Genomic DNA, 23,145 nt, shown 5'->3' on the forward strand with positions numbered 1-23,145 from the left:
TTTGCTGGAGTTTTTCGCCTTCCTCTGGATCAACTGGTGGTGGTGAAGGATTGTGTATATGGGTGTAGCGGGGACATATTCGTTTATTAACGTGGTTATGCATATGTCAATGTTAAATCTGTGGACATTGAGATGGCTCAGTGTTTGGAGCCATCTATTGAAACTAGCAGCTCCTTTGGGGGTCAGTGCTACACATGGGGGCTCGTCCAGGATTACTGTCACTCAACAGAGACCCCGCCCCACTGGTTACCATGGACCCCATTAAGGCAGTACAGTGGTGTGAAGCAGAAGGGATATGCTCGGAGGCAAGTGTGGCTATTGAGTTTCCTGGAAGTGGCTGGGGAGAGAAGGAAATTAAAGAGGTAGTACAGACCTTGTCCCCAGATAAAAAAGCTTATGTGGTCTCAGTGAGGCCCGGCCATGAGACTGACTGCACCTACGCGCTGATAGAGTGAAGGCAAGATATCCCTGAAAACTTCCACGGTGCTAGCCTAAAAATGTCTGAGAGAATGGAATTTCTATTGACACACCCTAGTAAGAAAGTGTGGGACTCTCCAACTCAGAAGCAGCTGGAACCCTTAAGTCATGAAACAAGGCTTTCTACTCAGCAGGGAGTTGGAACAACAGGTAGCTGATCTGAAACGACACTTTGAAGAAATTAATGTGAAATTCCAGGAGGCCTCCAGACTTATGGCTGAACGCATTGGTGGAGCCCACACCTCTCAGGAAGGTCCTCCTGTTAGCTAAACAGCTGAGAGCCCAAGCCCAGTGCAGAAGATGCGCCCTTTGCAAGAAATAACCATCCGGAAAGATTTCCGCATAGATGGTCAAATAGGAGAAAAAGGGCAGAAAGACAAACTGTCCTACATCAGTCTATCACACCAAGTAGAGTTGGGACTAGAGAAAGGATACTCAGACTCTGAAATTAAGGAGGCAGTAATCCAGGCTATCAGTCCCGGGTCTAGCGTCAGAGCTAGAAGGAAGAGCAAGGAAGGCTGGACTGGCCCTGAATCAGTTGATGATGGTTCTGAAGAGCTACTATGAGGAGGAAGATACTCCCGAGTCGTATTATAAACTGATGAACATTACGCAAGACGATAATGAGACCTCCCAAAACTTTCTATTCCGGGCTATTGAACTCAAAGATCACCTGTTGGCAGCCACACAGGAGGAAGGACTCAGAGATCACTTTGGGGCTGAACTCATAAAACGGAAATTCCAGAGATCAGTAACCACAGGGTTAAAGAGTGACCATGTCAAGGTGGCTCTGAGACAGTACTTGGAGACAGGCCCGGACTGGGACAAAAAATAGGCCCGGGCAATTTAGACTGAGCAGCCAATTTTCCAGCAACCGCCCGTTCGCGAGGGCAGTTGGTGACGGAATAATCACAGAGTCAGTCCTCTGCACTGTAATGTAATGGGGGCACTGTGATATAAAGTGAACTGCACTGTAAATGAAACTGTAATGATTACAGTCCCCCTGAACAGTGCAGTTCCCTTTTCATCACAGTGCCCCTACCAATCACAGCCTTCCATTACAGTGCCCCTTACAGTCATGCCCCCTCATTTTTCTCTGTAATCACAGTGGCCCCTTTTACTCTCTGCCTCCCCTGCACAGTCCTACCTTTGGCAGGGCAGAGGCAGGATTCAGCCTGTGTGTCCTCTACCATCTCTCCCACCCCTCCAACGATGTCCTCCTATAAGCAGAGTAGGCGGGAGGAGCTGTAGATCAGGATTATATTAACGGGTGATTACCTGCTTGTTGATATTAAGACTCCCACTTTATTGAACCTGTATTACCATTGATTAGGTCTTTCTGCACCAAGGCTGTGTTCTCTTCTTTTTTCACCTATAATATTTTAGGTTTTCCCATTTTCCATTTTTCTTTTTTTCCTTATTCCGGTTTCTTACTCTTTGTGTTCTTTCATTTTTATCCTTTATTATGTTATCCTTTATTATTATTTTTTTCTCCTTTTTTTCCTTTTCTTTTATTATTATTTATATATTTTTTTATATTTATGTTTTATTATTTTTTTTCCACACTTTATTTATATATTTATTTTTATTACTTAGTTAATTGTCTTTACTTGTTTTTTTTTTAAAGTGTATTTTCATCCATTTTTCTCAGTTGCACCTTATCCTCTTAAATTGTCTCCTTTTCCCACTCATTTCTTCCTTTTTTCCTATTTTCATTTCTCTATATTCTTTATCCTTTTTTATTTTTGACTCATATTTTTCTCATTTTCCTCTCCTTTTTCTTTTTATTTTTTTCCTTGTTTTTCTCTTTATATATCCCCCCTTTTTTTCCTCTATCTGTGCTTCTTCCTTCCTTCCCCTCTTCTTCCCCCTTTCTGCCGCCATTCATTTTTAATCTATTCACACTTTCCTGTGTCCTCCATTACTCCTTTTATCGTTTACCTGTTTTCCTTCTGTGCCTCCTTTCCTTGTCTCCTGATCTGATGGCTTCACTTCTCTCTATGCACGTTTACTTTCTTCTCACTCCTGTTGGTTTTTTTGAATGGACGTAATCTGCCTGGGTGGGCAGGGTCTCCAGACATCATACGTTTCCATTACATGAGCGGCCCCAGCCCTGGCAGCGTCCCCGTTGCCTAGCTATTGCCGGCAGCAGTGCGCGTGCGCGGACAGCAATCGCTGTTTTGATTGGATCCGACCTGCTGCCTAGCAACCACGGATCCCTGCACTCATGCTTTTCAGTGTCTCTGGCTCCTCCTGCCCCTGCTCTGCTGATAGATTACATTGTCGGCAGGGCAGGAGAGCCTGGAGAGGAGACACAGGCACAGCCGCACAGCGGGAGGTGACCGCGGCCTGTGTTAACCCTCTCCAGGCCGTGGTCAGCGCTTACCCACCGCTGTGCGGCCCGGTCATCACCAGATATCGGACTGCGGCCCCAAGATTGATCCCGGCGGGCCCGGCCCACCGGGCAAATGCCCGGTGTGCCCTATGGCCAGTCCGGGCCTGCTTGGAGAACCCCTCCACGTCAGATGAAGTTCTTAAAGAGAAGGGGAACGTAGCAGAAAAAGTAGAGCTTGAGAGAGACCAGAAACAGAGGAAACTCCACCCTCCTAGCTCTTCCTGTGTTGAGGTGCGGCAAGTGGATGCTCCCTCGGATGTCTGGGAGCCCAGTGTACTGGCAGCAAGGGCTGAACAAGGATCATGGCTCTCGCCCAATCATCACCTTTCCGCAAGTCAGACCGGACTGGAAAAGTTGCTCCAGACCCAGAGAGAGATATTGGAAATGATGACAATACTGGTGACTCAGCTGGCGAACCCTCATTTGGAGAAAGTACTATCGAAAGAAACCCCAGAGACCTTTGACCGCCCTACCAAACCCACACCTAGAACTTGCTTTAAATGTGATGGGGTAGGACATCTCAGGTGAATGTGCCCGGAGCCCAGTGGCAGAAACAAAGTCCAAACAGCCGACGGAAAACTTCAGAGGGCCCCAGTGAAGGAGTCAACTGGCTGCCCGGCTATTGGAAAACCTCTTACACCGACTCCAACTACCCTATCCAGCATGCACTGCATATCAGAGTGTAGTGCAGCCGATCCCACTCCGGAGCAGTGGTGAGGCTCTACTTCAGTCGTCTAAAGGCCTCCTCACACTCTGGGGTCCACTGATCCTGGATAGGGTATAAAAGGGACTGCAGCGGCCATATTTGGTCTCTTGGGACCACGCTGCCTGCCTGTGCGGAACTGTGAGGAGGTTCCTGGGATACATAGGCAGACAGTCACCGCAGACTGCAAACTGGATTGTTTGCGAGGTGACTTGACAGAGCCTGAGAGCGGGTGATCGGATTGACGAGACTCGGAGACGCTTGTCGAAGTAGCGGAGGACTGGATCCAGTCAGCGGGGCGACACGGAGCATCTGGCCCAGTCTAAGCTGAAGCAAGCTGCAGTTACGGGACCCAAGGCATCATCCAGAACTCTGATCCAGTTGGTGAGCAGGTTACGGCCCAGCGTTTGTTTTTACGGCACGCAGTTAGACTCACTCCCAGGCCTTGCTGGAACCTGTTGTTCCACGGAAGCGTAACCGAGCAACTGACATTTAGTAGGCTTGAGGCCTAGTTCACTTTAGCGCCCAAGTGCGATTACAAGTTCTTGGAGTTATACCTGGAGCATTTTAAGTTAACTTTCCCACCCACCCCTTTGGATTACAAATACCTGAGGAACTATTTATGCTAGCGAAGAAAGAAGATAAATGAGAAAGTACTCTAAGTGAGGCCTCATGTAAAAAACTTTAAGTAGTGGGAGCTCCCAGGTCCAGATAATAACATACTTATATATTGCTTACTGTATTTGTATTGTTGATTCATACTGTGCTGGCGTCCTACGTTTGGGACGACAGTGCAGGTTCTGTAACCATCTGTTTGCAATACTTCCAGTAAAGGTATTTCTGGTTAAGAATACAATTGTGTGGCATACTGTTTTCCCCCCCAGGTGGAGCCAAAGGATCCTGAGGGATCAATACAGGTACCTGATACTGTTTCATATTGTACTGTATTATTATTGTACCACAGCTGTGTCAAGTGGACAGAGTTACGTTAAAGGGGGGTTTCTCAGAAGAGTGCAGGCCCAATTCAAACTAGCAGCTCCTTCAGGGGTCAGTGCTACATGGGATTGTATTATTATTATTTTTTTTGGTTTAACTAGATGGACTTGTGTCTTTTTTCAACCTGACTAACTATATAACTATGACATTGGTGGCACTGCGTAATTCATTAAGGGACTTTCGTTCATTTCTATCTAAATTATCTTGACTTTTTATGCCCCAGTTAATTGACTTAAGGTCAGCATGAACCAAGTCCACAAATAGACTTGCTCATTTATTCTCGCTGAGATTCGGCATTCTTTTGAATTTCATGTTTGATCTTGTTTTTTTCTCTTTCATGAATTGGTTTCTACCTCATCATCGCTATTTTTACATTTCTCACTTTCATTAAATAATTCAATTAACTCTACTCAACTCTTAATGCCTGTTTTTTCCCGTCACTCTGGGCTATGTCCGTACTCCTTTAGTTACATAGTAGGTGAGGTTGAAAAAAGACCATCAGGTCCAACCTATGTGTGTGATTATATATCAGTATTACATTGTATATCCCTGTATGTTGCGGTTGTTCAGGTGCTTATCTAATATTTTTTTGAAACGATCAGTGCCCCCCGCTGAGACCACCGCCTGTGGAAGGGGAGACCACCGCCTGTGGAAGGGAATTCCACATCCTTGCCGCTCTTACAATAAAGAACCCTCTACATATCTTTTCTTCTGTAGCTCTAACCCCCGAAGGTGCTGCTGGTTAGATTTGGGCTTACCGTTACCTTCTGTTCTACTCGCTTCACATCTAGGGGTGTCCCGTGGTAGGTGGCCCAGTAACTCGAGAGACTGACAACAGATCCACTTGAATGGATTTTATTTGCAAAACGTAGACAATGAACAGCCTCTTAAATTGGGATTGGAGGGTTGGAAAGGAAATTCAGGTACGCTTAGTGTCAAAGTCAAAATGTTGAAGAACTTGCTTACTTTGACTTCATCCAGAGAATAGCCATTCCCAACTGGATGATCACTCAGGTTGGATAGTCCCTCTCTCACAAGGACTAGCAGCCAACAAGGTGCTTTACTCAGGAACAAGTCTCTGCCACAGACGTTGTTGTAGAACACGTAGGGAAACTAAACTTGTAGAACACCCGTGTGATATCTGGATCTTTCAGCCAGCTTGGCGATATCCACAAGACCGGATTCTCTTGGGTACTCCAGCCCTTCCAGGCTCTTACTAAGAAACCAACCCGTACGTGGTCTTCTTCTGAAGAGTCCTCCCCTGGAATGCTATGAAGTTAATGGGTCTCTCCCAAACTGCAGACGGCACCCAACCACCTCAGAATCCTCCTTTAGTTTCCTTGCCTCGGGCTAGCCAGCCCCGAGACATCAAGATCGGGTGGATCCGCAACCCCAGGCCTTAGCCTTCCTTGGGGCTGGTCAGGAGGACCAGGACCATGAAGTCAGTACATCATTCTGGACCGGAACCCTGGAACCACGTGACATCCGCATCTTAAATACCCTCTCCCAGAGAGCACAGCAACACTCCCACTGGGCAGGCTCCGAGAGAGAGTAACTTAAGCACCTAACCAGACCATAGTTCAATGCCTGCCAGAAGAGACAGTGCCCCCCGTGGTCAGGCGGAACATCTCACAGTCCAGTCAGACTGATGCTGAATTCCAAATTTAGACAATTGTACCCAAACCAAACTGCAGTTTAGGTATAACCTTAACTTTGAAAAACGCTACACTTCAAATTTTAATGAGTGACCACGAGTCTTGTTAAACTCTCTTCAGCAAAAAAGTTTTATCTCTATTGGGGTTTCACCAGTCCGGTATTTATATATTGTGGGGTCACCAGTACGGTATTTGTATAATGAAACCATATCCCCTCTCAGGCTTCTCTTCTCCAGAGAGAATAAGTTCAGAGCTCACAACCTTTCCTCATAACTGATATCCTCCAGACCCTTTATTAGCTTTGTTGCCCTTTTTTGTACTCGCTCCATTTCCAGTAGGGATGGGCCGAACACCCCATGGTTTGGTTCGCGCGAACATGAATTTTATTATTATTATACATGATTTATATAGCGCCAACAGTTTACACATCACTTTACAATGTATGGAGGGGGACAACACAAATTACAGTACAGTTCAATACAAAAGGTACCTATATCCTTATATATGACCCTATATAAGTCGCCGTACAATGTGTCCCTGTTATTGCGGCCAGAGAGAGCATCGAGTCAACATCGCAAGGAAGAAGAAGAGAAGGTGACGGCGGCGACGACAGAAGACCGGGCCAACGCTAGTAAAAGAGCTGGAAGAAGAAAGAGGAGGCCCGGCAGAAGAACCGAAGAGGGGGACAAGACCCCGAAGAGCGGGACACGACCCCAGAAGAGCGGGACAAGACCCCGAAGTCAGAAGAAGACCCTCGGACGGCGGCGGGGACGAACAAGAAAGCCAGGCTCCTCCGCTAGTAAAAGAGCTAGTAAAAGAGCAGAAGATAGTGGAGGAGTCCGGCGAGAAGACCCCCAAGACGGAAGAAGAGAAGGCCATGGAGCTGTCCAGTAAATTATTTTAAAAACTTGTGTTGTGTTTTTTATTTACACTTTTTTCACCAGGTGAATGAGTAGGGGTACATCGTAGCTAGTCCTGTCTACCTGGACTCACGTTCAAAATGAACGGAATTTTCTCTGTGTGTGGGCAAGTCCGTTCATTTCAAAAGTCTGGCGGACTAGCACACAGACGGCGGACAATTTTGAGACAAAACGTCTTTCTAAGTCCGCCGGACTTTTGGGGAAAAAAAGTCAGCCGGATCCCACACATGGGCAGATGGTCCGCTGGACCAAGTCTGCCGGATAGTCCGATCGTGTGTACACGGCATTAGAGTCAGTCACAAATCAACATCATGGGTCAGATGGTAGATGCACCAACTAGAAATAAAGCCTTACTGGATCTACTGAGTACCAACAAAACAGACCTGATTGTGGATGTGGAAATACGGGGCAATTTAGGAAACAGTGATCTCAGGTCAATTGGCTTCAGTATAAATCACACAAATAGCAAACATAAGGGGAATACAAAGACACTGAATTTCAAAAGAGCCAACTTCCCTAAACGACGATCCTTGTTATAAGGCATGAATTGGGATAAAATCTTAGGAAAAAAGAACACAGAGGAGAGATGGGTTTGCTTTAAGAGCATATTGAATAAGGGCATTAGCCAATGCATCCCATTGGGTAATACATTTAAAAGAGTGAACAAAAGTCTTGGATGGCTTAACTTCAATGTAAAAATGCACATAAAAGCAAAGGAGAAGACCTTCAAAAAATACAAGGTTGAGGGATCATCAGCAGCATTCAGACTTTATAAAGAATGCAACAAGAAATGTAAGGGTGCAATTAGGGCGGCTAAGATAGAACATGAAAGACACAAATCCTAAGAAATTCTTTAAGTATGTAAACAGTAAAAAAGGGAGGACAGACCATATTGGCTCCATAAAGAATGAGTAAGGACATCTAACCAAAACTGCAGTGTTTATCCTCATGACACATCAGAGGAAGCACCTCCATGGTTAACAGAGGATAGAATTAAAATTAGACTTGGGAAACTTAACATTAATAAATCACCGGGACCAGATGGTTTGCACCCGAGGGTACTTAGGCAATTCTGTCAAGTAATTGCCAGACCATTGTTGCTAATTTTTACTGACAGTCTACTGACTGGAATGGTAGCAGCTGATTGGAGAAAAGCCAATGTAGCTCCAATATTTAAAAAGCATCCAAAATACATCCCTGGGAATTACAGACCAGTTAGCCAAACATCAATAGTATGCAAGCTCTTGGAGGGGATGATAAGGGACTATATACAAGATTTTAGTAACGAGAACAGTATCATTAGCAATAATCAGCATGGATTCATGAAGATTAGTTCTTGCCAAATCTACTAACCTTCTATGAGGAGGTGAGTTGCTATCTAGATAAAGGAAGGCCCGTAGACGTGGTGTATCTTGATAAAGGAAGGCCCGTAGACGTGGTGTATCTAGATAAAGGAAGGCCCGTAGACGTGGTGTATCTAGATAAAGGAAGGCCCATAGATGTGATGTGTCTGGATAAAGGAAGGCCTGTAGACATGGTGTATCTGGATAAAGGAAGGCCCGTAGCCGTGGTGTATCTAGATAAAGGAAGGCCCGTAGACGTGGTGTATCTAGATAAAGGAAGCCCCGTAGACGTGATGTATCTAGATAAAGGAAGGCCCATAGACATGATGTGTCTGGATAAAGGAAGGCCCGTAGACGTGGTGTATCTAGATAAAGGAAGGCCCATAGACGCGGTGTATCTGGATAAAGGAAGGCCTGTAGACGTGGTGTATCTGGATAAAGGAAGGGCCGTAGACGTGGTGTATCTAGATAAAGGAAGGCCTGTAGACGTGGTGTATCTAGATAAAGGAAGGCCCGTAGACGTGGTGTATCTAGATAAAGGAAGACCTGTAGACGTGGTGTATCTAGATAAAGGAAGGCCCATAGACGTGATGTGTCTGGATAAAGGAAGGCCTGTAGACATGGTGTATCTGGATAAAGGAAGGCCCATAGACGTGATGTGTCTGGATAAAGGAAGGCCTGTAGACATGGTGTATCTGGATAAAGGAAGGCCCGTAGACGTGGTGTATCTAGATAAAGGAAGGCCCATAGACGTGGTGTATCTGGATAAAGGAAGGCCTGTAGACGTGGTGTATCTGGATAAAGGAAGGCCCGTAGACGTGGTGTATCTAGATAAAGGAAGGCCCGTAGACGTGGTGTATCTGGATAAAGGAAGGCCCGTAGACGTGATGTGTCTGGATAAAGGAAGGCCTGTAGACATGGTGTATCTGGATAAAGGAAGGCCCGTAGACGTGGTGTATCTAGATAAAGGAAGGCCCATAGACGTGGTGTATCTGGATAAAGGAAGGCCTGTAGACGTGGTGTATCTGGATAAAGGAAGGCCCGTAGACGTGGTGTATCTAGATAAAGGAAGGCCCGTAGACGTGGTATATCTAGATAAAGGAAGACCTGTAGACGTGGTGTATCTAGATAAAGGAAGGCCTGTAGACGTGGTGTATCTAGATAAAGGAAGACCCGTAGACGTGGTGTATCTGGATAAAGGAAGGCCCGTAGACGTGGTGTATCTAGATAAAGGAAGGCCCGTAGACGTGGTGTATCTAGATAAAGGAAGACCTGTAGACGTGGTGTATCTAGATAAAGGAAGACCTGTAGACGTGGTGTATCTAGATAAAGGAAGGCCCGTAGACGTGGTGTATCTGGATAAAGGAAGGCCCGTAGACGTGGTGTATCTAGATAAAGGAAGGCCCGTAGACGTGGTGTATCTAGATAAAGGAAGGCCTGTAGACATGGTGTATCTAGATAAAGGAAGGCCCGTAGACGTGGTGTATCTAGATAAAGGAAGGCCCGTAGACGTGGTGTATCTGGATAAAGGAAGGCCCATAGACGTGGTGTATCTAGATAAAGGAAGGCCCGTAGACGTGGTGTATCTAGATAAAGGAAGGCCCGTAGACGTGGTGTATCTAGATAAAGGAAGGCCTGTAGACATGGTGTATCTGGATAAAGGAAGGCCCGTAGACGTGGTATATCTGGATTTTTCAAAAGCATTTGAAACAGTTCCCCATAAACGTTTACTGTACAAAATAAGGTCTGTTGGCATGGACCATACGGTGAGTACATGGATTGAAAACTGGCTACAAGGGTGAGTTCAGAGGGTGGTGATAAATGGGGAGTACTCGGAATGGTTGGGGTGGGTAGTGGGGTCCCCCAGGGTTCTGTGCTGGGACCAATCCTATTTAATTTGTTCATAAATGACCTGGAGGATGGGGATGGGGTAAACAGTTCAATCTCTGTATTTGTTGACAATACTAAGCTAAGCAGAGCAATAACTTCTCTGCAGGATGTGGAAACCTTATAAAAAGATCTGAACAAATTAATGGGGTGGGCAACTACATGGCAAATCAGGTTTAATGTAGAAAAATGTAAAATAATGCATTTGGGTGGCAAAAATCTGAATGCAATCTATACACTGGGGGGAGAATCTCTGGGGGGATCTAGGATGGAGAAGGACCTGGGGGTCCTAGTAGATGATGGGCTCAGCAATGCCAAGCTGCTGCTAACAAAGCAAACAGAATATTGGCATTAAAAAGGAATTAATTCCAGAGATAAAACGATAATTCTCCCGCTCTACAAGACTCTGGTCCGGACGCACCTGGAGTATGCTGTCCAGTTCTGGGCACCAGTCCTCAGGAAGGATATACTGGAAATTAGGGATGGGCAAACGGTTTAGCCCAAGCATAAGTTTGGGCCAAACTTTGGTTGTTCGGATATTCTGCGAACACCGAACAATATGCGGTGTTTGGGGAAAATTCGGAACACCATTAAAGTCTAAGGGATATTAACATGAAAAATCAAAAGTGTTCATTTTAAAGGCTTATATGCAAGTTATTGTCATAAACATTCCCATAGACACCCTCCTAAACCTTGTGGACGGCCTTCCCAGAAGAGTTGAAGCTGTTATAGCTGCAAAGGGCAGAGCCAACTCAATATTGAACCTTACGCACTAAGACTGGGACGCCATTAAAGTTCAAGTGCATGTAAAGTCAGGTGTCCCAATACTTTTGGTAAGGTAATACAGTGTACATCTGCCAATTTGGAGACTGACGTGGTGTCTCCATCTATGTCATGGAGGGTCGTGCCCCATTGTAAGAAAGTTCCCCTTACAGTATATATAGCAAACGCTAATTGTGATGATAGGACAGTCAAAACTTGACTGCCGCAGAGGCACCCTACATATGTATGGGCTGCCCTCCCCATGGCGGCCCTGCCAGTATTATCACACCAGCATCAGTGTGGCCACCCTATGGGGGCGCCAGACCAATTTGCCTCCTGACCCAGTCCACCCCATAAGACTGTTGCTGCACTAAAAGTGTAGAGCAAGCTGGCTGGGGCTATTTTCATGTTGCTCTACCCCCCCCCGCAAAGTGCCGCCCTAGGCCCGAGCTTTGTCTTCCTGGGTCAAGATAGAGCATTGATTGCTGCACAGATCGCTAAAATACCTAATAGCTTAATAGCTATATCCCCCCCATAACTTCTACTACAAGCAGTTGTCAGTGAGGGAAAAAACACAATGTTTCTGTTATATCAATTGAAGAAATTGTGAAAAAAACAGAACATTAAAGTGACTAAAGGCCCCCGAAGCTGCTCTTCTGGGGTCCCCCGGCGCAGGGCCGTCTTTAATATTGATTGGACCCTGGGCAAAACTTTTCTTGGGGCCCCCCATGCAGTTTCGCTCTCCATCTGCTCTGAGACATACAATAAATAGCAGCTAGACTCAAAATCAGTTTACTGAATCATATCATGCAGCTAATGCAATTGGTTGCCAGAGGTTACAGTGTATCATTACCGCTCACTGACTGGTTGCTAGAGGTTACAGCACACATTACGGCTCACTGATTAGTTGCTAAAGCTTACAGCACATGATTTCTGCTTGTTGATTGGCTGCTAGAGATTACTGTGCATATGATCTCAGGGGGGCAAGATATACATATGAATGCCGCAGCTATTTACATATGAATGCTGGTAATTTACATGTAAACACAGGGTCTGCAGGTGAGTCATCTGTACACAACAAAAGGGTAGAGCTGGGCAGCATTAGTAGCAGCACTTCACACTGAGATATTGGGACACAGCACGGGACTAGGGATGAGCTTCGTGTTCGAGTCGAACATACGTTCGACTCGAACATCGGCTGTTCGCCCGTTCGGCGAATTCCGAACGTTATGGGCCGTTCGCGCCATTTGTGTGGCGCTCACGGCCCACAATGCACTGCGATGGCGCAGTGCATTGCTGGCTCATGATTGGCCAAGCATACACTGTGACCCCGCATGCAGCGAGGAGAGCCATGATTGGCCACAGGCAGGATGCCTGTGGCCAATCATAGCTCAGGCTGTGTAGTACAGCCTTGTGTAGTGTGTTGGCGTCTGTAGGAGTTAGTGGGTGTTCTGTGTACCTTCAACACAGCCGATCGTTATCGGCCTATTTTTCGTTCTTGCTCTTCTGTAGTGGTTGTTGTCTGCGTGCCCCGACCGCAGTATACACCGCTATATCCACCTATATAGCTAGCGATATATCTATCTTTTATAATAGAGCTTGCAGTCAGTGTTAGGAGATTGTGCGTGCTGTCTGCGTGCTCTGAACCCAGTATACACCGCTATATCCACCTATATAGCTAACTATCTTGCTCGTTTTAAATAGAGCTTGCAGTCAATTTGTAATCAGTTTAATTACAATTTTTGATGCAATGCTTTGCAGCAGGGCTAATTCCTGCTCTAAAACTAGAGTATATGGGAAAGGTTGCTGTGTCGTGGCACCAGTGCCAGCAGTCCAATAATTTTTCTGCCCCTGTTTAACAGGGGCATGTAATTACAATTCTTGATATAATATTTCACAGGAGGGCCCCTTCCTGTGCCCACCCAGAGTAACTGTGAGGACTTATAGTGTTGTGGCACCAGCACCACAACCACCAAAGGTCAATTTTTCTACCACTGTTCAACAATGGCATGTAATTACAATTCTTGATATAATCATTCACAGCAGGGCCCACATGCCTTAATAGGATAGGATGCATTAAGGTGAAAAAACATGAACCTTTACAACCCCTTTAATGAGGAAAACAAAAACGATGAAGATAAATTTGTGCATATATAAGACCTAACCCTCCATATGAAAATTGGAAGGTCAGTCACAATCTGCAGAGGATTGGGGGGGGGGGGGGGGGGACATTTCAAGAGACAGTAGTTTTTAGACCTGGCACTGTCATCCTTAGGTAACCTATCCTATTCCTTGGTTGGTATTTTGGTTAGTCAACTTTTCCGGAAATTAAAACCTTCAAAAAAGACCTATAACTCTTGTTTTCATTCAAATTTGGAGGAACTTTTAGGAAATGTATCCAGCGCATATCGCACTGTAAAATTTTTTTTTCCAATTGCCCCCCCCCATGTGGGATGTGTATTCTATCCAGTGCCGTAAATGCCACTCTCGGCATTTTATGATTGTATGTTTTTGCCACGTGGCCACCCACAGGGAGATATAAATGACCTATTTTTGCATGCTGTGTACATGTTTCAATATTCTCTTCCAGAATTTTTTTGTTTTTGTTTTCCTCGCGTAAAAGGAACCGCACTCACATTGTAACAAATAGACAATACCCATAGCGTTGCAATTTGTAAGTGCTTGGGCTGGAACAAATCACCATTCACAATTTTGTCCCGGGACAGAATATCTAAACATGTACGCAGCATGTAAAAAGGTCATTTGGAGACCAAAGAGGTGGATGGGGTGGTTCACTGTGTCAAAGGCAGCAGAGAGGTCCAGACGTAGGAGTACAGAATAGTGTCCATTCGTTTTAGCCGGCATGTGGGGACAGGTTGATAGTGGCACCATCCATCTTGACAGTGAAATCGAGGGCAGAGGCACGTCGGGGAAGAAATATTATGAGCTCAGTTTTGGATAAATTGAGTTTGAAGAAGTGGTGTGACGTCCAGACTGATATGGCTGTTGGTAAATTAGAGATGCATGAGGAGACTGAAGGAGTGAGCTGAGGGGTAAAGAGATAGATTTGGGTGTCGTCAGCGTAGAAATTATATTGAAAGTCATGAGAGGCTATCAGCTGACCCAGGGAGGAGGTGTAAAAGAATAGGAGAAGTCTAAGCCCTTGTACACACGGTCGGAGATTCCGACAACCAAATCCGTCGGATTTTGTCCGTCGGATTTTGTCGGACGGATTTTGTCCGAAACTGTTGCATACACACGGTCGGACAAAGTTGTCAGAAAATCCAACGTGATGACGTTATTTCGTTACGACGGGACTACGTTCAGGTTAGTAGCCAATAGCTTTGATGTAGGAATTTGATCTGAGCATGCGTGGCACTTTGTCCGATTCTCCACACATGATCGGAGTATGTCCGATCGGAGCATTTTGTCGGAAAATACTTCCGGCAAGTTGGAAAAGTTGGTCCGACGGATATTCCGACGGAAACAGTCCGATGCAGACCACACACAGTCGGAATATCCGACAAAATGCTCCGATCGGACACATTCCGACGGAATCTCCGACCGTGTGTACAAGGGCTAACAACAGAACCTTGGGGGGACCCAGACGAAGAAAGGAAAAGTAGTGGAGGAAGTAGAGTTGTAAGTGACACTGAAGAGAGGACCGGAGCGTAAATGGAACGAAGGGGAATGTAGGGGAGGGCCGGACATGACAGTGTGTCGAGTGACACACTAGTGGGTGGGGTTTTTGGTGAAAATAGGCGGGGCAGAGGAAGGGGAGCAGCCATTATAAAAAAAGGGGCGGAGTCGGGAGCGGGCAGTCGGTACGGAGGAGCACGCGAGGAGGCAGTTTTTCCCACCCACCCTCCCTATTTGGTTATGGTGTTTAGCTTTGGATGTGTTAATGGTTTTTCTTGTCATTTCAGGTTTGAACACGGTGGGTCGTCACGACAGCTGGTGGGTTGGCGGTATTTATTTGTTGGTCAGTGACGGTAGCAGTAATAGAGGTGGTAAAGTGGGTGGGGGGGGCTCATCGGTAGATGGCCCCTCCGGTATGTACATCAAAAGTTTTGATGATAATGGTGTTGTTGCACTGCGGGAAAGGTGGTTGTCTCCGAGCGGTACAGCTGGAGGCCGGTAAGGTTGTGGTAAAGGTCCTGCAGTGCCCCCTGGTGTGTATACATATATATGTATACGGTAAAAGGAGTTAGCTCCGTCACTGACCAACAAAATTGGGTAGGCCGGTAAGGTTGTGGTAAAGGTCCCGCAGTGCCCCCTGGTGTGTATACATATATATGTATACGGTAAAAGGAGTTAGCTCTGTCACTGACCAACAAAATTGTGTAAAACATGTTGTTTTATATGTGTGAGAGATATGTTTATTTTTGGAGTTTTTTATTTCGGTTGGTTTAATAAAGGCTGTTGTGGCCATTTTACTCCACAAAAAGAATGGTGTGGTCTCTTACTAAGGGGTAAGAAAGGCTGGGAGTAAAAGGGGCTGTATCAGCAGAGTGGGTCTTATCTGGGCTACACTGGTCAAGGTGCGGTGGGATAGTTAGGATGAGAACCAGCAAAGAGTACCGTCATAGAAACCAAATGAGTGGAGTTTTTTGAGGAAGAGGGGGAGGTCCACTGTTTCAAAGGCAGCAGAGAGATCCAAAAGTAGGAGTACCGAATAGTGTCCATTCATTTTAGCCGGCATGTGGGGGACGGGTTGATAGTTGCACCATCGATCTTGACAGAAAAGGCAGAGGAAGAGTCACGTGGGGGAGGAAATATTATGAGCTCAGTTTTGGACAAGTTGAGTTTGAGGAAGTGGTGTGACATCCAGACTGATATGGCTGTTAGTAAATTAGAGTTGTGTGAGGAGACTGAAGGAGTGAGCCAGTAAGTGAGGAGTGAGGAGTAGAGAGATAGATTTGGGTGTCATCAGTGTAGAAATGATATTGAAAGCCATGGGAGGCTATTAACCGACCCAGGAAGTGTAAATAGAGAATAGGAGAGGTCTAAGAACAGAACCTTGGGGGAACCTCGATGGAGAAAGGAAGAGGAGAGGAGGAAGTAGAGTTGTAAGTGAGTTGTAAGTGACACTGAATGTGCGGTGGGATAGGTAGGATGAGAACCAGCAAAGAGTACAGTCACGGGGACCCAAGGAGTGGAGTTTTTTGAGGAGGAGTGGGTGGTCCACTGTGTCAAAGACAGAGAGGTCCAGAAGTAGTGTCCAATAATTTTAGCCATTAGTAAATAATTTGTGAGTTTTAGGAAAGCAGTTTCTGTGGAGTGTCGAGGGCGAAATCCAGACTGAAGGGGAACAAGAAGTTTGTTCTCAGTCAGATGGTCGCTCGGTCGGTTGTAGACCAGAAGTTCAAGGCGTTAGGAGGAAAAGGGGAATAAGGAGATGGGGCGTAGGTTGTTAAGATTGGTGGGGACCAGTGAGGGCTTTTTAAGTATGTAGGCGTCTAGTGCATGTTTTAGAGAGTTGGGGAAGATGCCAGAAGAGAGGGAGAAGTTGAAGATGTGAGTTAGAGAGTATAAAATAGAGAAAGACGGAGAGCGTAGCATTTGCGAGGGAACAGGGTCCAGGGGGCAGGTGGTTAGGTGAGCGTTTTAGAAAAAAGTTTTGTAACTTTGTAAATAGTAGCAGAGTTGAATAAGGGAAGTGTTGATTGAACCTGTAGACATGGGGTGTTAAGTGAGGATGATATCCGTAGAGTAGAGATTTCATCACAAATTGTATCAATCTTATGTTTGAAGTGATTGGTGATCTCCTGGGCAGTGAATGAGTTAGTGTAGGGGTCTTCAAACTATGGCCCTCCAGTTCAGGAACTACAATTCCCATCATGCCTAGTCATGTCTGTGAATGTCAGAGTTTTACAATGCCTCATGGGATGTGTAGTTTCGCAACAGCTGGAGGGCTGTAGTTTGAGGATCCCTGAGTTAGTAGGTGAAGGCGGTGGAGGATGAAGAAGAGACTTTAAGGCAGAGAAGAGTTGACGAGGAGGGGATAAGAAGGTGTTAATGAGAGTGATGAAACAGGTCTGCTTGGCAGTGAGGAGGCAGGAATAGTCATTTTCGGAGGGCAGATTTGTATTGGTTTCTAGTCTATGCGAGACGTTGTCTTACGCCAGAAATGCTCAAGAGTGCTTCTACATTTATTTATGGCTTCTGGTGTCATCTGTTTGCCAAGCTTGTAGGGGCCGGGGCCTGATTCTATGTGTAGTGGGGGGATGGGCAAGCTGGTCTAGGGAAGATGACAGTAAGCTGTTGTAGACAGAAGTGACTAGGTTGGGGCAGGACAGGGGTGAGATTTTGTCATAGAGGTGGCGAGCAGCAGAGTAGGGAAGAGAAGGGTTGAGGTGATGAAGGTTTCTATTAGTAACTGTAATGCCGCGTACACATGACCGGACTTTGACGGACTTGGTCCGGCGGACAATCTGACGGACTTTGCAGCTGAGGTCCACCGGACTTTCAAATGAACGGACTTGGCCACACACGATCACTCCAAAAGTCGGTCGGATTCTAACGTGATGACGTAGAATAAGGAAGTTCATAGCCAGTAGCCAATAGCTGCCCTAGCATCGGTTTTAGTCCGTCGGAACCAGCACACAGATGACTGGATTTTTCAACCGGACTCGAGTCCGTCAGAAAGATTTGAAGCAAGTTTTATTTCTAGGTTCGCTGGACTTTTGGGAAGAAAAAAGTCCGCTGGAGCCCCCACACACGATCGAATTGTCCGACGGATTCCAGTCCGCCGGACCAAGTCCGTTGAGAAGTCGCGTGTAGGCGGCATTAGACGGTTTGGAGGGAGAGGAGATGGAAGACGGGGAGAGAGAGCGAAACTAATATGGTGGTGATCAGAGAGGTGGGGGGAGAGGATTATTGGAGAGGTTGCACGGGGTGCATAGATAGGAGAATACAAGGTCTAAGGCGTTGCCATCAGAGTGAGTAGAAGCCTGTGTCCATTGCTTCAGGTCAAAAGAGGAGGTTAGACTGAGAAGTTTGGACGTAGCAGTACTATTTGCATTAAGGCTGGGTTCACACTGAAGCGATGCGGGAACGCCGCGAATCCGCGGCGGGTTCCCGCATCGCATGCCTCCCACCGGCAGTTCACACTGCCCTATGCGGACTGCTGGGAGTGTCAGTGAAACCTTAATGACACCCCCAGATCAGTTTGCATATCGCAGTGCGATCTGCAAACTCGGACAGGAATCGGATCGCATGGTGTGAACACCCATGCGATCCGATTCTGCTGCGGACCAAAAAAAGGGTCCTGTGCGAGTTTGGAGCGGGTGCGATGCGAATTCATCCATACTATCTGTATGGCTGAACTCGAATCGCACAAGAGATCGGATGTGATTTGCACTGCAGTGCGGTGCTAATCACATCCAGGTCTCCCAGTCGCAGCAGTGTGAACCCAGCCTTACAAGGGTTTTGAAGTCAGCGAGAATGATTTTGGTTATTTCAGAAGAGGGAAAGTAGGGTAGCCAGGCAGAGAAGTCATCAAGGAAGGTCGATACTGGTCCAAGGGGGGGGGGGGGGGGGGGGGGGCGTTAGATGACAGCAATTTTTAGAGAAACGGGAGAAGATAACAAAAAAAAATAATATATATATATATATATATTTTTTTTTTTTTTTTTGCACAGTTGTTTGTCCTTTTATTACTTAAAACAATTGAAAGCACTTTAATGTTTAATTTATAGGGGTATGATGGTTTAAGGGCTTTCAATTTTATTAGATGATTTGTGATAATATATATATATATATATATATATATATATATATATATATATAAATATATAAATATATATATATATATATATATATATATATATATATATATATATATATATATATATATATATATATATTTTTTTTTTTAACAGCAAAATTTGTATTAATGATACTTGTATTTTTATCACAAACCATTTAATATAAAATCCCGTTTGGCTTTTTTAATTTTTTTTATTTTGTAGAACATTCAGAGAATAACTCAGCCACAAATGAAGGTCAAATTAACATAACAACCCTTGTATATGTTGTAAACATTTGTATCCCCCATTGATACTTCTGCTATGGCAAAAGTCTATCAATCCCCAGAGGTCACAGGTCATTTATTCCCAGAGAACTATTCCCTTATCACTTTCCAATTAGGAAAGTAAAAAAAATAAAAAAAATAATGCTTTTAAAATCATCAAGACTAACAGCTGCCCTGCTATAAATAGGGGTGGATATACATTTCAGTGGCAAAAGGTGTGAAAAAAAGGACTTCAGCAGGAGGAAACCAGCCCCACATTATGTAAAAATAGGTAAGTGATGATTTTTTTTGATTTTTTTTTTGGTTGTATTAGGAAATGTTATACAATTTAAATTTTAAAGGTTTAAAGGTTCAACCTGCTTTACATATAAAGCAGCATACAAATAAAAACATTTTTTTTTTCAGAAAGGGAAGAGGGCGACCAAAGGACAAGCTGAGCTAGCTGCACACCCCATAACAAACATGGAAAAAAGAGAAGAAGTTCCCCGTGGGTTTTTTTTTTTTTTTTAGCAGCAATGAGGATGCAAAAGATTCATAAAAATTTACTTGGTTTTATTGGTCAAAAAACTAGTCATACCATATACCATTGATATGCAATTAGCGAACCTCCAGCTGTTGCTAAACTACAAGTCCCATCATGCCTCTGCCTCTGGGTGTCATGCTTGTGGCTCTAAGAGTCTTGCTATGCCTCATGGGAATTGTAGTTCTGCAACAGCTGGAGGTCCGCTAATTGCATATCCCTGCTATATACAATACATGCAGGAATTAAAATGTGAGCTCCGGTGTACAGCAGACAATAGATCCTACTGTGGTAAAGATACAAGGTACAGAGTACAGATATAATGCATACATTCATTCTAAAAGAGTAAAAAAGTATTCAAATCAATATCCATTTTGTCATTTCAATAATAATCTGGCATGCTTAATACCCCAACGCATTTCAGCCTTGGACTATTTACGGCCTTCTTCAGGGGGGATTTTTTCTCTTATCTCCGCATTTCTGCAGGAATATCAAGATGACAATTATTTATCATTGAGCTATAGGACTGTTCTATATTCATGTACATTAACCAGTAATATTTACCCTTTACCAGAGGAGTCCTTTCCACATAAACCACAGTCTTTTATTCTAAAAGCCCCAAACAAGCTTCCTCCCTGAATGTGATTCCAGGAATCACTGCACACACGTCCACATCACACCTACCCACCTAGGTGGGGGCAGGGGGGGGGGTCCAGCCAGAGAGCCCACCGGCCTACAAGTGGTGACAGTGTTAGAGAGTCCACCCACAGCAGCAAGAGCGCCCACTATTGGGGGAGCAAGGCACCTGAAAGTAATGATTGACATAATCATGGTCTGTATTGTTACATAAACATGGCACATTTTTTTTTTTTTTTTGTATGTAGATGCACAGGGAACAGGTAAAACAAAAACATAAGGCATGAGATGCAATTTTAGTATGCACCACGTGCTCATTATTTATATGTTATATTAATTAATGAATTAATCAATGTAATATATTGAATACTTTTTAACCACTTCCCGACCGGCGCACGCCGATGTACGTCAGCAGAATGGCACGGGCAGGCAAATGGGCGTACCTGTACGTCCCTTTAAATTTGCCGCCCCTGCCGGCGGCGCGCTGGCGTGCCGGTTGGGACCCCCGTGAGTTCCGGTCGCGGGTCCCGCGGACTCGATCCCCGCAGGCATACCCGCGATCGTCTCACGGGGCGGCTGAACTGGGAGATGTAGTTATAAACAGCATCTCCCCGTTCTGCCTAGCAACAAGTGACGCTGATCTCTGCTCCATGTGATTGGAGCAGAGATCAGTGTTCACTAAATGAAAGCCCAGCCCCCCAACAGTTAGTAACACACCCCCTAGGAACACTTAACCCCTACACTGCCACCCACTGGTTAACCCCTTCACTGCCAGTGTCATTTACACAGGAATCACTGCATTTGTATAGCAGTGATTGCTGTATAAATGACAATGGTCCCAAAAATGTGTCAAAAATGTCCGACGTGTCCGCCGCAATGTCGCAGTCACAATAAAAATCGCTGATCGCCGCCATTACTAGTAAAAAAAAAAAAATTATTAATTAAAATGCCATAAAACTATCCCCTATTTTGTAAACGCTATAACTTTTGCACAAACCAATCAATAATCGCTTATTGCAATTTTTTTTTTACCAAAAATATGTAGAAGAATACGTATCGGCCTAAACTGAGGGAAAAAAATGTTTTTTTTTATATATTTTTGGGGGATATTTATTATAACAAAAAGTAAAAAATAATGCGTTTTTTTTTCAAAATTGTCGCTCTATTTTTGTTTATAGCGCAAAAAATAAAAACCGCAGGGGTGATCAAATACCACCAAAAGAAAGCTCTATTTGTGGGAAAAAAAGGACGTCAATTTTGTTTGGGAGCCACGTCGCACGACCGCGCAATTGTCAGTTAAAGCGACGCAGTGCCGAATCGCAAAAAGTGGTCTGGTCTTTGACCAGCAAAATGGTCCGGGGCTGAAAGTGGTTAACTAATAAGGAATATGTAAGGGGTTTATGGCATAGTGTATCATTACACATATTTTTATACACATTTTGTTATGAGGACACATTATATTTATCACATTTCACCTAAATGTAACATTGTGGTTTATTATCACTTTATTTTAGGCACTGATTTCAGCCAATTATAGACATGCATTTTTTATTTTTTATTTTTTTTCACAGGGTGTTTTCACTCTAAATCATTGCGGGCTCACCTGCAACACCATTTTATGTTAAATTCATCACACAATTAAATCACTATTTGGTAGCTTTAATAATTGATACTAAATGAATAAAATATATTACATTGACTATTAATTAACATAACATATAAATAATGAGCATGGGGTGCATACTAAAATTGCATCTCATGCCTTATGTTTTTGTTTTACCTGTTCCCTGTGCATCTACATACAAAAAAAATAAATAAAAAATTTGCTATGTTTATGTACCGTATTTATCGACGTATAACACACAACCCCAAGTTTAGGAGGGAATTTTAAGGAAAAAAACTTTTAGGAGGGAAGTTTAACCACTTACAGACCGGACCATTTTACTGGTCAAAGACCAGACCACTTTTTGCGATTCGGCACTGCGTCGCTTTAACTGACAATTGCGCGGTCGTGCGACGTGGCTCCCTAAACAAAATTGACGTCCTTTTTTTCCCACAAATAGAGCTTTCTTTTGGTGGTATTTGATCACCTCTGCGGTTTTTATTTTTTGCGCTATAAACAAAAATACAGCGACAATTTTGAAAAAAAAACGCAATATTTTTTACTTTTTGTTATAATAAATATCCCCCAAAATATATATAAAAAAAACGTTTTTTTCCCCCTCAGTTTAGGCCGATACGTATTCTTCTACATATTTTTGGTAAAAAACAAAAAATTGCAATAAGCGATTATTGATTGGTTTGTGCAAAAGTTATAGCGTTTACAAAATAGGGGATAGTTTTATGGCATTTTTATTAATATATTTTTTTTTTTTTACTAGTAATGGCGGCGATCAGCGATTTTTGTTGTGACTGCGACATAATGGCGGACACATCGGACATTTTTAACACATTTTTGGGACCATTGTCATTTATACAGCGATCACTGCTATACAAATGCAGTGATTCCTGTGTAAATGACACTGGCATCGAAGGGGTTAACCAGTGGGTGGCAGTGTAGGGGTTAAGTGTTCCTAGGGGCGTGTTACTAACTGTTGGGGGCTGGGATTTCATTTAGTGAACACTGATCTCTGCTCCAATCACATGGAGCAGAGATCAGCGTCACTAGTTGCTAGGCAGAATGGGGAAATGCTGTTTACAACGGCATTTCTCCATTCAGCCGCCCCTTGAGACAATCGCGGGTATGCCCGCGGCGATCCAGTCCGCGGGAACCGCGACCGGACTCAAGGGGGTCCCGACCGGCGCGCGGCAAATTT

At 44.5% G+C, this 23,145-nt stretch overlaps 1 protein-coding gene across 1 annotated transcript in view; it reads left to right on the forward strand.

The window, feature by feature from the left end:
- Positions 1–1,021: 1,021 nt before the first annotated feature.
- LOC143973749 (olfactory receptor 51E1-like) overlaps positions 1,022–23,145 on the forward strand; it is a 54,513-nt gene continuing 32,389 nt past the window's right edge. The window contains exons 1-2 of the mRNA XM_077474592.1: positions 1,022–1,275; positions 15,065–15,075. Coding sequence (XP_077330718.1) covers positions 1,022–1,275; positions 15,065–15,075 — 265 coding nt within the window. The remainder of the gene's footprint in view (positions 1,276–15,064; positions 15,076–23,145) is intronic.

This window comes from Lithobates pipiens, unplaced genomic scaffold, assembly GCF_037356315.1.
Source record: "Lithobates pipiens isolate NorthernLeopardFrog02 unplaced genomic scaffold, aLitPip1_a1.2 Scaffold_94, whole genome shotgun sequence".
In the NCBI taxonomy this organism is placed as follows: domain Eukaryota; kingdom Metazoa; phylum Chordata; class Amphibia; order Anura; family Ranidae; genus Lithobates; species Lithobates pipiens.